The sequence below is a fragment of the Merops nubicus genome, unplaced genomic scaffold (genome assembly GCF_000691845.1).
Source record: "Merops nubicus isolate BGI_N331 unplaced genomic scaffold, ASM69184v1 scaffold8543, whole genome shotgun sequence".
In the NCBI taxonomy this organism is placed as follows: Eukaryota; Metazoa; Chordata; class Aves; order Coraciiformes; family Meropidae; genus Merops; species Merops nubicus.
Window position 1 is genome coordinate 25,300 of NW_008600906.1, and position 15,154 is coordinate 40,453.

General features: G+C 39.4%; 1 protein-coding gene across 1 annotated transcript in view; it reads left to right on the forward strand.

Moving 5' to 3' along the window:
• Window positions 1-15,154, forward strand: part of USP24 (ubiquitin specific peptidase 24) — a 47,536-nt gene that overhangs the window by 13,450 nt on the left and 18,932 nt on the right. The window contains exons 15-36 of the mRNA XM_008937817.1: window positions 661-768; window positions 1,424-1,573; window positions 2,158-2,289; window positions 2,795-2,906; window positions 3,166-3,242; window positions 4,153-4,293; window positions 4,423-4,476; window positions 4,661-4,776; window positions 5,438-5,504; window positions 5,676-5,786; window positions 6,165-6,263; window positions 6,345-6,515; window positions 7,132-7,217; window positions 7,359-7,452; window positions 7,702-7,857; window positions 10,269-10,366; window positions 11,140-11,235; window positions 11,377-11,605; window positions 12,546-12,705; window positions 12,990-13,145; window positions 13,708-13,778; window positions 14,215-14,375. Of these exons, the coding sequence (XP_008936065.1) occupies window positions 661-768; window positions 1,424-1,573; window positions 2,158-2,289; window positions 2,795-2,906; window positions 3,166-3,242; window positions 4,153-4,293; window positions 4,423-4,476; window positions 4,661-4,776; window positions 5,438-5,504; window positions 5,676-5,786; window positions 6,165-6,263; window positions 6,345-6,515; window positions 7,132-7,217; window positions 7,359-7,452; window positions 7,702-7,857; window positions 10,269-10,366; window positions 11,140-11,235; window positions 11,377-11,605; window positions 12,546-12,705; window positions 12,990-13,145; window positions 13,708-13,778; window positions 14,215-14,375 (2,645 nt within the window). The remainder of the gene's footprint in view (window positions 1-660; window positions 769-1,423; window positions 1,574-2,157; window positions 2,290-2,794; window positions 2,907-3,165; window positions 3,243-4,152; window positions 4,294-4,422; window positions 4,477-4,660; window positions 4,777-5,437; window positions 5,505-5,675; window positions 5,787-6,164; window positions 6,264-6,344; window positions 6,516-7,131; window positions 7,218-7,358; window positions 7,453-7,701; window positions 7,858-10,268; window positions 10,367-11,139; window positions 11,236-11,376; window positions 11,606-12,545; window positions 12,706-12,989; window positions 13,146-13,707; window positions 13,779-14,214; window positions 14,376-15,154) is intronic.

Genomic DNA, 15,154 nt, shown 5'->3' on the forward strand with positions numbered 1-15,154 from the left:
TCACTTCTCTGAACAAGCAACCTCAGTACTGGTTTGTGTGGTCAAACTTTACAGAAAATGAAGCCTCCCAGAAAAGTGATGAGCAGTTCTAACAATGAGGTAGGAGGGTTATACTTTGTAGGATCTCTTTCAAAATGCAGCTTAAGTATCCTTTGCTTCCTATCAGAGGGCTTCTTGCAGCACCAATCAGAAACTTCTTGTCTCTTAACCCTCAGTAGCATTGCAGGTTCTTTCTTCTGTTATTCTTGCTTTAGCAGTTAAGTAACATCATTTGATGGATTTGCCCTTTTATGCCCTAACAGGCCTGCTTCTTCTCCCATAATTGAGGAAGGTGGTGGTTATCTTCTCTCCCTGGTGCAACTGAGTCCTTTTTGTCTACTTAATTTGCATGCTCTCTAGCAAGGAGGTGGTACTTTGGGCTTAATAATAAGCATAGCAGAATGGTGTGTGTGTCAAAGGACTTCTTGTAGAAAGCGAAGGACACCTTGAGTGTGTTTGGAAAGGGACCAGGACAAGTAACTGAAGCCTTCAGAGCTAGTAGCTGCTTTGAAACAGCAGCATTAATAGAAATTGTCAGGCTTCTAGGAATCTAAGAGGAAAGTTAAATCTGTTGTTGAGCATGTACACATGTGTAATTGTTTTTACCTTTCCTACTACCAGTCGTCCCAGCACAATAATCCTCAGTTTGTGTGGGTGGTGCCAGCCTTACGTCAGCTCCATGAAATCACACGTTCATTCATTAAGCAAACTTACCAAAAGCAAGACAAGGTAAGGATATATGCTGAGATGGTCTTTGAAGGCCTTGTCATGTCTGTGTGGCTCTGCTTCTGTAGAAAATGGAAGCATGATTTTAGAAGGGGGGGAAAGCAGCAAAACTAACTAAAAAACACTTTGACAAGTACAGTTCAGTGAGGTAGCATAAAAACACTGTTCAAGTAGAGATGCTGCGTTGCCTGGTGTCCATTTGTGTGTGTGTGTTTATATAGATGTGTAAATCTGTTTGCTGTATCAGGGTTTGTTTATTTTATTCTCAGCTTTTTGTAGAATAATTAACAGGCATGTCTCTGTTAAAGAAATGAACAATGGCTAATGTTTAGACCAGCTGCTTAGTAATTGAATTGACATTGACTCTTGGAAAACAGCCTAAAATACCAGCAAGTCACGTGCGTTACACAGTGGCTGAATGGAGGTGTGGGACTTTGTTTGCAACCTGCAGCACATGGAGTTCCACACGTGCTGGAAACACTAACATCAGGGGGTTTGGGTGCTTGGAAGGGATCCAGCTCACTGGTGAGGGGGGAAAATTCCTCCTCCTGATAGGAGACACATCTCCATAGAAGAGCAGATTGCTGTGTGCATGTGCCCATTCATGAATTTTCTTAAAAACCTCTCTTCTCTCCCCCCCTTTATTTTTGTTACCAAGAGCATTATTCAAGATTTAAAGAAAAACTTTGAAATAGTGAAGCTGGTGACAGGAAGCTTAATATCATGCCACCGTTTGGCTGCATCTGTGGCAGGCCCAGGAGGGCTCGTTGGAGCAACCTTAGTGGATGGCAGATACACTTACCGGGAGGTACTGAGCCCTGAATTTCTTATTACCTTAGTTTTTACAAGGGTGGGCAACTGTCACAATCTACAAGTTTCTTAGCCAAGTCTCTCACTGATCAAGAGATAGATCTGCCTGTCTCCAAGCTTGTGCATCTTCCAGTTTCTCCATCAGCTTCAGTTCAGCTACCTGGCAGAGACTATACCCTTGAATTTGGTGTGAAGCTCTTGAAACCTGAAACAGGTTTTCTAATTAGGAGATGGAGCTGCAAATAGCTGGTAACAGTTTGTTGCTAAGGTTTTGATAATTATTTTTTCCATACTAGTTGTGAATTAGTAACTAGTGTCAAATAATACTGGTGTCTGGAAAGTAATAGCGATTCCAAGAGGAATTCTATGTTCCTTTTTAGAAAGGTACTCAAAAAAAAAAAAAGTAGTGTTAAAAATTGTGTAAAATAGAAATAAATCTCACTGCAGAAACAACTTCTGTTTTCCAGGCTTTGCAAAGTGTACTGTTATTTGACAACTAAGTTTTCAAAAACTATAGTGCTTAGGGTTCTAGTTTCAGAAAGCAAAGTCTTAAGCTTGAGTTTTTTGTTTCCTCTTTCTCAGTATTTGGAGGCACATCTAAAATTTTTGGCATTTTTTCTGCAAGAAGCCACCCTTTATTTGGGCTGGAATCGTGCCCGGGAGATCTGGGAATGCCTTGTAACCGGCCAGGATGTTTGTGAGTTAGATCGAGAGGTAAGAAGAACTGGAAAAGCTGGTGTCTGGGGCTGCAGAGTGAATCTTAATGCATCACAAACAGCACGTGTATTTGTTGGGACTTGGGAAACATAAGTAGCAAACACAAACTAATAATGCATTTATGTTTATGTAAGCTAGTGGAGCCACTGTTACATGTTTGCTTATGACTAGGATGCTCTTTTAACGTTAAATTTGATTGGAGGAGGAATGTTGGCCAGGAGATGAGTTGCAGGTTTACAGATGCTAGTTTGTGCAAGTCTGTGGGGTCATAAAAAAGGCCTTCAGCATTATTTGGCTGAAAGGTGCCTCTGAAGATGAAGTAGCCTAATACTGCAATGCACCCTATATAATACGTGAGTTATTAGGAGTTGAGACTTGGAACCTCTAGCTGTAGATGAAACTTCTGTAAGATGAGTTACTGTAGTATCTGATGTAGTTTGCCAATGCTATATGGAACTAAAATATTTACCATGACAAAAATATACCCACCTTTCCTTCACAGATGTGCTTTGAGTGGTTCACAAAAGGACAGCATGATCTAGAGAGTGATGTACAGCAACAGCTCTTCAAAGAGAAAATTCTTAAACTGGAGTCATATGAAATTACTATGAATGGTAAGAAAATGGCTTTGAAATCTAAAGATTTAATTTTGAAATATGTAACAGAAGCTTGCTTCCTAAATGTTCAGATTAAATATGCAAGCAGTTATGTAAATAATATAATGAAGGGGTCTTTTTCTATAGTTCTGAGTTTTAATAGTTGTAGAGGGGAAAAAGTCATCTCCCTGTATTTGATATCTTCATTTTTTTTCAAAAAAGCACAGAAACATAGCCTGACCTGAATAAAAAGCCTTCTTTTTTTTTCCACTTTCAGGTTTTAGTTTATTTAAGACTTTCTTTGAAAATGTGAACCTATGTGACCATCGACTGAAGAGGCAGGGAACTCAATTGGTGAGTGTTCTGACAAGTTATTTCTCATACAGTACCTGTGGCATCTTGGGGGTGGGAGGAGGAGATGAGACAGGGATTATTTAGCAGCTGTTTGCATGATCCTGTTTGTATTAATATGCAGATCATCCTTCTAGCATTAACATTGTTCAATTCTGAAGCTGAAAGTCCAGATTTAAAACAGTTAAAACTCAGCAATTTGTAGCTGTAAGCTTCCATGTTGCTTCTAAAACTTGGCAGAAGGAACAAAGGGACTACTTTTTTTATTAACAAACATGAATTTTAGAGTGCACTTTTGCTTCTCCTTAGCAGGGAAATTTCTTTCTGCAGTTTGGGTTTGTTTTTTTTCTTCTTCTTTACAGGAGATTTAAGCTTATCATAGTCAAATTCTAACCTACAATTATTTTTACCTCTATGATCTTTCAGTGTTTTTGTTAAATTAATGGTTATATGTTAAGTAGTTTTCTGTAAGCAGTTTAGATCTTTATCATGGAGAGTTAATTTACTTCAAATGCATAATTTTTTTGCCAAGTATCACAGTAGGTTTTGTGGTGATTTATTATGTGGTTAGTTACCATGTTGAACTTTGTGCAGCAGATTCCATCCCCCATTAAATTTCTCCATGCTTTTGAAGTTTTCAATTTTTCAGTTGGCTTGATTGAGAGTGTTCTTTGGAACTTGTTTATCCACCTGTAAACAATTGGGTCTTTTTCTAGTATAAGTATACAAATCCAGAGCTATTGATTTCATTTTGTATTTGTACTGTGCATGGCAGCATGTTGGAAAAGCAAATTTTTAAATTCAGTCAAAAGATGTTTTTCCCAGCAGATATAAGACTGGTTTGTTCCTGTGGTTTAACTATTGTATAAGAAATCAGTCATGTTTTGCTGTTGTTCTGTTCTTTCTTGCATAGAGTGTAGAAAAACTGGAATTAATAGGAATGGATTTCATTTGGAAGATTGCAATGGAGTCACCTGATGAGGAAATTGCCAATGAAGCCATACAATTGATAATAAATTACAGCTATATTAACCTAACTCCTAGATTGAAAAAGGTGGGCATGGAAGTGCTTTGACATCCATAGTCTTGATAATCTGCATGTTAAAATGGGTGATTTGTTGGGCTCTGGCAGTTTGAGTAATTCCCATAAAGTCTTAACTGACTTTGTGCATTTTATCTTTAGGATTCAGTATCCCTGCACAAGAAATTCATTGCAGATTGCTACACACGATTAGAGGTAAAGCACAAATTTTGTTCTTGTACCTACATCCTTTTTTAGTTTTGTATCTTAAAATAATTGACTATGATAATTCTATTTAAATAAAAAAAATTGTTTCCACAACATTTCTTGTCCTGTTAGCTTTCCAGGACATACAAACTGTCCAAGTAAACCAGCCCTTAAACTCTGCTTTGTATTCCAGGCAGCCAGCTCTGCACTTGGTGGTCCAACATTAACACATGCTGTTACAAGAGCTACAAAAATGCTTACAGCAACTGCTATGCCTACAGTAGCAACATCAGTTCAGTCTCCTTACAGGTAGGCCTGCCTTTAAAAGAGTAAACATGACAGTAGGTGTTTGCTCCCAGCTGCTTTCCACATGAATTTTGAGTGCTAATTAAAATTCTCAGTATTGGTGGTTGTATATTCTGGTGGTTTTTCAATTGGGTGTTCCAACTACAATGCAATTTGAGTTCCAAAGAGGCTGAAAAATATGGGTTTTTAAAAACAAACAAATAAAACCCCAACACCTGCCTCTCTGACTGCCCAAAAAACCAAAACCAATCAACAACACAAAAAAAAAAAGAAACACAAAAAATCCCTGCAGATTATTGGCAGCCTATGAGTCATGTAATATTTCTGGGGCAGTGGGGTTGGATTTTGGTTTGTTGGGTTTTTTAGTTAGGAGAGAAAAGGATGGGTTTTCATCTTTTAGCTTCACTTCTGCATTCCTAAATGTGTGTAGCTTAAATATATGAGTGCAGAGTGGGACCTTTAAAAACATGAAGCTTCTTCTGAAGCTGTCTACATCTCAGTGTAACGCAAGCTTCTTGGCTTGTTTTCCTAGTTGACACCTTAAGCATGGAATTAATTCAGTTGAAACTATATTTGAAAACAGCTAATTCATGGTAGTTACCCTGGGGCACTGGAAAATTAATCTTCAAGACAAGTTACTCTTGTTTTTAATGTTTATCTCTAGGTCAACTAAACTTGTAATAATTGAGAGGCTGCTGCTGTTGGCAGAGCGTTATGTGATAACAATAGAGGTAAGATATGTCAGCTCCTACTAGGCAAGGCTAAGAACACAACTTCCAGTATTATTAAAAATAGAGAAATGTATTTAAACCTCTGCAAGTCTAGCAACTTTGGTACATACCATCATAGAAAAGTCTTTGCTTTCAGGGGTGATCTTCACTGTCATCATTCTCTTCCTGTAGGACCTTTACTCTGTTCCCCGAACCATTCTACCTCACGGTGCCTCTTTCCATGGACATCTTTTAACTCTTAATGTTACCTACGAGTCTACCAAAGATACCTTCACCATAGAGGTATGTGTGCACAGGTTGCACGTGGCATGAGGTGTTGTGGCTGCTACTCTTGTTTGGATGCCTGAACTGAACAGAGTAGTAAGCTGGTTTTAAGGACTCCAGTCAGCTTGAAAACTCTATTTGAAAATGTTAGAAATGTGTTTTAAGTCTACTGCAGTGGAAGTGTCTGTAGACTAAATGTGTTTTGATTATCAGTCCAGGGTGGGGAAAAAAGTTATTTGATTACTATCAGGGATGGAACATTTCTACTGCTGTCTTACCCTGTCAGTCTCTTTGTGGCCAACACCTTTACCACTCTATGCAGTGGAGCAGGAAGATGCTAACAGAAGCTTTTTGCTTTTGAGCAGACTAATGAAGCACTGTTGTTTAATTCTACAGGCTCATAGCAACGAAACTGTAGGGAGTGTCAGGTGGAAGATAGCAAAGATGTTGAATTCACCCGTGGATAATATACAAATATTTGCCAATGACAGCCTGGTATGTTAACTACAACAACTTCTTATTCTTTGTGAAATACAGTCTCTTTTCCTGAGCTAAATGATAAGTATTTCCTTGCAGCTAACTGTAAACAAAGATCAGAAACTACTCCACCAGTTGGGCTTCTCTGACGAACAAGTCCTTACAGTAAAAACATCAGGAAGTGGGACTCCATCAGGGAGCTCTGCAGATTCCTCAACCAGTTCCAGCAACAGCAGCAGTGTATTTAGTTCATCCTATGCAATGGAACAGGTACAGCATAATAGCCTGAAACCTCCCCTCACATTTTTCCTGGAGGGGGGATAGTTGGGGGAGACACAGCTGGGGTGGAAGAGTACAGAAAGATGAGATGGAAGCTGTTCACGTCAGCTTGAGTGTCCAGTCTTTAGTAGGCTGATTTTGCTTTCAAACTACAATTGAAACAAAACATTTAAATATACAGTCTCCTTATGCATGCAGATTGGACTTGATAATCTGTATCCTGTCACCTCTTGTAGCCTGCTGGTTGTTTGTTAATCTCTACAGGGTCTTTTAAACAAACAAGACTCGTATGATTTAATTTTGAGATGGTGTATTTGTCATTGGGGGGGGGGAGAGCCCCACTCTTAATCAAGCTGCAGTAGAGAATATAACTCAGAAGCATCAACTAGTGTGTTCAACCCACTCCTGGTCTGCTTTGTGTACTTCAAAAATTGATTCTTAAAAGGGAAATGGGGTAATGTAAAAATTCAGATGTTGTCTGTCTAGAAAGAGCTGGGATTTCTGTGGGCCAGGTAGTTGCTTCAGTATTTCAGTGAGGAGGACTCTCTTCATTTAACTGGAACAGAAAGGGAAGAAAAAGACTTTTATATTTCTGTTTAATTCTCAGGAGAAATCTCTCCCTGGAGTAGTCATGGCTCTCGTGTGTAATGTGTTTGATATGCTTTACCAGCTTGCCAATCTAGAAGAGCCAAGGTAAGGAAACTAAATGATGATTAAATATTGAAGAAATGCTCACACTGCAAAGTTTGAGTAGCTCCTTACTTGGCAGTGTGTAGGCATCCACCAGTGGGGCTGAGCCCTTTTTTGTATAAATAGCTTCTAATAACTTTTCAGGATAACGCTGAGAGTGAGGAAGCTTCTGCTCTTGATTCCCACTGACCCAGCTATTCAGGAGGCTCTTGATCAGCTTGATTCCCTGGGAAGGAAGGTATGGATTAAACAGTAACTAGTCTCAGTGATCTTAGCAAAAAGGATTTTACTACCAGGTTTCTTCAATTCACTGTCAGATTATTATCTGTGAAGGATTTGAAAATATTTCAAAATAATACTCCTGTTAAGGATTATTGACTTAGCTGGAGGTGAAAAGGGTTGTTATAGGGATTATAGGAAATGTATGGCCAATTGCAACAAAATGCAGCAGTCTCAAAATATTTCTCCTGTGGTTTCTTGCTCCTAGAAAACACTGCTCTCAGAATCGAGTTCTCAGTCTTCAAAATCGCCATCCTTGTCTTCAAAACACCAACATCAGCCCAGTGCTAGTTCAATACTAGAAAGTCTTTTCAGATCTTTTGCTCCAGGCATGTCCACCTTCAGAGTGCTCTACAACTTAGAGGTAAGAAAACAAATTTACTCCTACTTCTGTTTCTGAGCACTGAAGTCTTAGTAGTGTTCCTTGGGTAGATGTCCACCATGACAAGGTCATTATGCAAAATGCAAATGTCAGCTTTTGTGTATGTAAGAATTTCTACACAAAACAAAAGGGGTTAAAATTTCCCCTTTAGAGATTTTACTGTGAAGCCAGGCACCTCTTTTGTGATTTGCAAGGTGAAAGGAGTATTCTGAATTAAGTGGAGAGGAGCAAAGAAACATCAGAGTCTTTAGTGTTTAGGTGAAATTCCTACTTGAACCTCCAGAAACTCTGAGTATGTGATTTTTAGTATATATGAGAGAGAGAGAAAAAAAAAAGTTGGCTCTTTTAAAAAAACAGGGGAGCTCTTGTTTAGTTTGATTTGGTTTTGCTTAATTTGGTTTGAAAGAAAAAAAAAAAATGCTAATGTCCCTTCTACATAAGTTTACCCTATTCTGCCTGTAGAGGCAGAGGACGAATATTTTTAAGAAGCATTCAGCTGAAAAATGCTAACTTCCCTTCTACATAAGTTTACCCTGTTCTGCCTGTAGAGGCAGAGGAGGAATATTTTTAAGAAGCATTCAGCTGAAGCATTTTCACTGTCAAAATGTGCAGGGCTTTTACCTGGGAGCTTCTGGCCTGTTTTAGCTGTGCATGTAAAGTCAGTGGAATACATGCAATTTTTTTAGCTCTCAGTATTCTCTTGAGTAAGTTCTTTAACAAAAACACTGGACTGGACCCTGCAAAAGGTTCTAAGTGTTCTGTGCATGGATTTTAAAAGAGCATAAGAGAGGTCAGCTGATGTCATGTGCAGATTATGGAGTCCTGACAATCTGAAGAAGCTGGACAGTTTCTAGTTCTATAAGGACTCATGACAAAGAAGATTTGAACAACTCAAAGTTGGAGGACTGGTTGCCAGCAGCTTCAAAAACAGTGAACAAAGTTACCTTTTTCCTTCCTAGGATTACTGTAGGAATTTTCTTGTTGCTTTCCTTTGGGTTTCTGCAGTCAGATGTTAGCTCTTCTTCCTGCGCTGTCAGCACACTGCAGCATTAGGATCTCCCAATTTCTCTACAGCTGGAATGAAAGAAATTTGATGATGTCTTTGATGAGAGATATTTGACCACGTCTTTGAAATACGTTGACAAGTTCTACAACTGAAAGCAAATGGTTTAGCATACCCCAGCAAGGCTACCTTGTTGAACTGGCAGGTTATATTACAGTATGATGAGACAGTTCTCTGCAGCTTCTATGCCAGAAAATAATAAAAGCAAGTAATAAATTGCCTGCTTTTCTGGCAAGGGATGAGAAGCAGTAAATTGGATTAGATGTGTAGATGATGTGAGTGGACTTGTTCCTCAAGCCCAGTCAAGTTAATAGGAAGATGATTTCTGCCAGGGAAAGGATGAGCTTTTTTTTTTATCCCCTCAGATGGTGATCTGTTGAGAATATGGGAACCAGTCTGAACTGCCTTCTGAAAAATGTGCACAGGAAACTTGCAGGGCATATGGAAGAGATGAAAATTAAATATTGCAGATGTTCAGGGTTATATCACACAGTGTTACAATAAGACTTCATGCCTGGAATCCTGTAAACCATTTTCCTGACCTGTGAACCAGGAGTAGCTGTATTTTGTTTTTCCACTTGCAGTATTGTTGGCTGTACATGCCAGAGAGACTTCAAGAAAATAAGTAACTTCTGGGGATTTTCTGGGCCTTTGGGAGGGGCTGAGGTTTTTTTTGTTTGGGTGGTGTTCTTTTTTTTCTTTATGTAAAATGAAGTGAAATGGGTTATAAATGCACGTGAGACCTGACCCACAGAGACCACAGACTTCCCCGTGGCCATGTTTCTGAGTGTGATTGCATTCTGTGAGGTTTAGTGCTGACTTAAAACAGGAGGGATGATACTGTGACAATGTTTATAAGGCCTATGGAAATAATTACCTGGACCATCTTTTACCAAAAAAAAGAAGAAATACAGTTATGTTTCAGAAGGTGTGACTCAATAAGTAAGCCATCTGTAGGGTGTTTTATGGGATACTGTCAGCTGAAAATCTAGAAAGGAGGAGGATTTGGACTCTTAAGGAGCACCAGCTGGGCCTGAGAACAGTTCATGGTTGGAGTATGACCTTTATCCTTTCCCTTAACAAGTAAACTGCAGTGAAATAAAAAAAAAAAAACTGCCCTTTGATACATAATAAATATCTGTAGTAGCCATAGTTGTCCTGAACATTTTTAATGCAACTTCTCTTTCCAGACTATAGCTTCATATAAATCTGTTTTTAATTGCTTCATCTGTAGTTGATATTTTCCAGTTATACTTTTGACCTTCAGCTGATGAAGAATACTAAGGTGGGGGGGAGGGGTGTATGCATATTATTTATTCATTTATTTTAGGTACTGAGCTCCAAGCTGATGCCAACTGCTGATGATGAAATGGCAAGAAACTGTGCCAAGTCTTTCTGTGAAAACTTCCTCAGAGCAGGAGGTTTGAGGTTAGATTTCAAAATCTTGACTCAATTTATAACACTTCATTTAGTTAGCAGTTCTGTGTGGTTTCTGATTACCACACTGCAGCACATTAGTACACCTGTCAGCTTTTTTCTCAGGGGAATAAAATATCTACCCAAAGATGGGGAGGGCTTTTATTATCCAGTGTGTGAAAAGCTGCTGTAGCTACCATAGAAATGTAACAGAATACGTGCTGCTAAACCCCAAAATACAGCTAGACACAGATAGGCTTGTGAAGTGTGGCTTTTACTAAAGTAGTTGGTATTTGGATAGTTAGCATTTAAGTGCTTCAGTTCAAATTGGCAGGTGTGTATATAGCACTCCATCCTGAATAGATACCAGTGGACATTTTAAGCAGCCAAAGCATAGATTGTGCAGTGGGAACCAAATTAAACTTTAATCTCCAAAATTCATACCCTTCAGATAAGAGGTCAGATACTGTGTGAGTGGTTTGGAAGACCCAGTAATAGTGCTTGTGCTTATGTCAGATTCATCAAGTATGTGTTGCTCTTCATAGTTCTGTCAACCCCCACCCCATAGCTCCTGAAACGTTTTCCAGCAGGAAGAGAAAGCTGCTCTCTGTGGACGTAGGAGGGGAAAAAGGGGCTGTTTGTCTCCACAGACATCAGTTTGGCAGTTCTAACTGGCACTTGGCTGACTGAATAGGAGGAGGGAAGGATGGAGATAAATTAATTGCAGCTCTCTCTGAATATAAAACACTTTCAAGCAGAGTCTGTCTTATTGATTTGTTTTTAAGTTTGGTGGTGAATGTGATGCAGAGAGATTCCATCCCATCGGAAGTAGACTATGAAACAAGGCAGGGAGTCTACTCCATCTGCCTGCAACTTGCAAGGTATGTAATTCCCTCTCATTAGAGAAAGTGCTGCTTGCTTGGCTTGTAATATTTAAGATTAATTGGTGCTTTGAGTTCTGTTTCACTCACTTGCTGTGAACATTCAAATATAAGCCTGACATTTTTGCTCTGTGAATGTAGGTTCTTGCTTGTTGGCCAGACAATGCCTACCTTACTGGATGAGGATTTCATTAAAGATGGGGTAGAAGCATTGTCCTCACGCCCCTTCCGGAACGTCAGCCGACAAGCAAGTAGGCAGATGTCCATCTGTGGAACACCTGAGAAGTCATCCTACCGACAGCTCTCTGTGTCTGATAGATCCTCCATTAGGGTAGAAGAAATCATTCCAGCAGCAAGAGTTGCCATACAAGTAAGGAAGCGTTCGATGATTTATGGTGATATAGCAGGGTCATCTCCAGTGACAGCTGTATAACTCCTGGATTTTTAATTAAAAAGTCTTACCTTTTATACAGGTTCTTGCTCAGGGTCTTTTGAAAAGCCTCTGAAAAGTCTGACCATCAGTCTCTCTTCCTGGTCTTGATTTAACAGTCTCAGAAATTATTTTAGCAGTACAAAGGGAAGCAGTGCTCCAAAAGTGCATACCAGAAATAGAGCTACACAGAAATCTTACTTGTGATTTATCTTGAGTCATGATTAACTCTAAGACCTTATTCTTGTTGATTTTCTGTGAATAGAAATGAGAAGGTTCCTGCTGGAGCTTGGGACTTACAGCCCATGTTTCTTTGAATTAGAAATGTTGGGCAAGTTTTTGTTTTACATAGCTCATTAAGAATTACATTTACTCAGTGGTACCCTGGGGGAATGGGATATTTTTGTTTTCAATACTTCAAGAAAATACTATTTTTTTTCCCCCTTATAGGCATATCAGTGGAATTAATCTGAGACTAGCTATTTACTAAAACAATTTAATCTGACAAGAACTCAACCCCTTTGAAAGTTGAGTCCTGTTGAAAGAAACTTCATAGCTACTGTAACAAGTGTGCTGTTTTAGGTTCCTGGGCAGAGCTTCCCAAGTGGCTGAAATCAGCATGCCTAACTCCAGATAAATGAAAAGGGCACCTACCCAAGTGGAGAATTTAAGAACAAACTGCTTCCTAATAAGGGATTGATACTAATTTCTCCTTGGGAATAAAAAGCCTCTTGTATCCTTGGACCTCCTTAGAGAAGAGAGAGGAAAACAAATCCAAATGTCAATTTGATGTGATTCAGAAGATACATTCCTCTTATCCCTATGACTAAGAAAAGCTGTTGAATATCACAGAAGTGACTGTTGTTTCTTGCTCCTTCAGACTATGGAGGTGAATGATTTCACTTCCACAGTGGCCTGCTTCATGAGACTCTCTTGGGCTGCTGCTGCAGGACGACTGGACCTCGTGGGAAGTAGTCAGCCAATAAAAGAGAGCAACACTTTATTTCCTGCTGGGGTTCGAAACAGACTTAGCAGCTCAGGTAGGTTAACTGTGTCTCTGGAACAATCTAGAGAAAGCATTTGGTTTATTGTTAATTGAATACTTTTGAAGCTTAAATCTGAATTCATTACAGCTGCACCTGATGATCCTCTTGGGTCCCTTCCAAAGCAGTATATTATGTGATTGAATTGCACAAATCTGAGAAAAATGCTGTACATTCAGATGGCATTTGGAGAAGTTGTTTGAATTCTAGAGGACTGACCAGAAGCTGAAAACATGCAGAAAATGTACTGACTTGGAGCACTTGTTCATTTCTCAATGCAGGAAGTAACTGCAGCTCAGGAAGTGAAGGAGAGCCGACTGCACTGCATGCTGGTATCTGTGTGAGGCAGCAGTCTGTGTCCACCAAAGATGCTCTGATTGCTGGAGAAGCCTTGTCTCTCTTGGTAACCTGCCTTCAGCTACGCAGTCAGCAGCTAGGTATGAAATAAAATCAGATTACTCACCATTTGAAATATAAGTAAGGTGGGGGAAGGCTTTTGGATACAGACAAGTACCAAATAATCATGAGAAACTTGTGGCTTTCTAAGCTGAAACAGCTCAAGGTAAACCCACAAAATTTAATTTAAAAATACAGGGTTTTTTTTTTCCAGGACTGAAGAACAGGTGGCACATAGTGCTGTGCCTTAGTGAAATGTTTTGGGAAAGCTGACTTATTGCCAGAACATAAATATTTGCACTGGCTTTGAAGTATGTAATCCTCCAAGTGCTGCTGTTTGCATAGCTGGTGTTTAGTACTTGAACCTTTGTGTACAGGAAGTGTAAACACTGGCAGTGGTGGGAGGTGAGGGGAAAATGCTGTTATAAAATGGTGCCAGCCTCTGGTGAGGGAAAAAGCTGGGGAAATATGCAAATATTCTGTTACTGCTTTTCAGTGTTGATGGAATGATGTCCTCTAGGTGCTATGGTATTCTAATGCAAGATTGTGGCTTATTTGAAATACTTATTTTTTAAAAGATAACTTGGTACCCTTCTGTTCCAGGATCTTTTTATAATTTGCCATGTGTTGCTGATTTCATCATAGACATACTACTTGGATCACCAAGTGCTGAGGTGAGGGTCTTTCTCTAAAAGTTTCTTAAACATTTTACTTCTAAAATGTGTGGACACTTTGATCATTTAGTATGGTCTGGAGATAAAATTGTTCATTACAAACATTCTAACAGTTTTATTGTATCTGAATGAATAGCCTTTGTATAATTGTCAGTAATTGCAGTATCTAGTGTTGTGTTGATGGGAAATGCTGAAGAGTTACATTCTTTAGGCTTGTTTAATCCATGAGGCACACAGGACTGTGCTGTGGCTAGTCTAAAGAAAATACTCTCATTTTGATGAGACTAATGCTTTAAAACTAGTACTTTAGGGAAAGTTCCAAGTAACTTCCATCTCAGAAGATATGGATAAAATGGAACAGACTCTTCTGAACTTTTGAACAATTCTTCCAAATATTGGACAATGACACTCAAATGTTTGACAATGACACTTTCAGATTCGTCGTGTTGCCTGTGACCAGCTGTACACCCTTAGTCAGACAGACACCTCAGCTCACCCAGATGTACAAAAGCCAAACCAGTTTCTCCTGAGTGTTGTTCTTGGTGCCCAGCTGCCTCTTTGGTCACCAACCAGCATCATGAGAGGAATCAACCAGAGGTAAGTCAGGTGCATGTTTGAAGAAGCAAATCTATCATATCTTTAAATGAGCAGCACCATGGAAACTCTGAGGCACAAGGGATTAGGACGTTGCCAGTCTGTCAAAAGTAGAGATCCCTGTCACACACCAGATAGTTTTGGAAGTATGTAAATTGAAGGAAAAGAAAGCTGGATTCTCAAGCTCTTCCTCTGAGCACTCAAGCATTCAGCTTACTTGAATTGTCACCTGTGGGGTGGTAATTGCTAAATAGACCTGCTCTTTCTAGGGTGTGATCAGAACCTGGCTGGAATCCTGCATGAAACATAGGGACAATGAGATGTGTGACAGTAGCATTGAATTTATATTGTAGTATTGCAGAGATCCAGAGCAGAAACCAGCCCTAAAAGCTGCAGCCTTTTCAGTGATGTTGGGACCCATGACTTCACCTGAGTTCTTGTGCTTACATTACCTGTTACACCTGTAAAGACTGCAGGTGTCAGTCCTGTTAACTTGTCCCTAACTGGCCAAAAGTGGTTGAATTTAACAGTCATTTTAAACAGCAATTTCTAGAGGAATATGAACAGAGGAGTAACTGAAAAGTTAAAACATTATTATTTTATCATCTGATGATTAACTAAAATTGTTATGAGGTGAAGAAAGCAAGGTTAAGTGTTGCTCATAACATTCAGAAGTAGCTGTTGGGAAGGATTTGTTTTAAAGCTGCAGTGTGTGCATGCAGAAGCATACCCAGCTAGTTGTGCTGGTTTGGATTAGATGGACAGAGCACACAGGCCTCAAG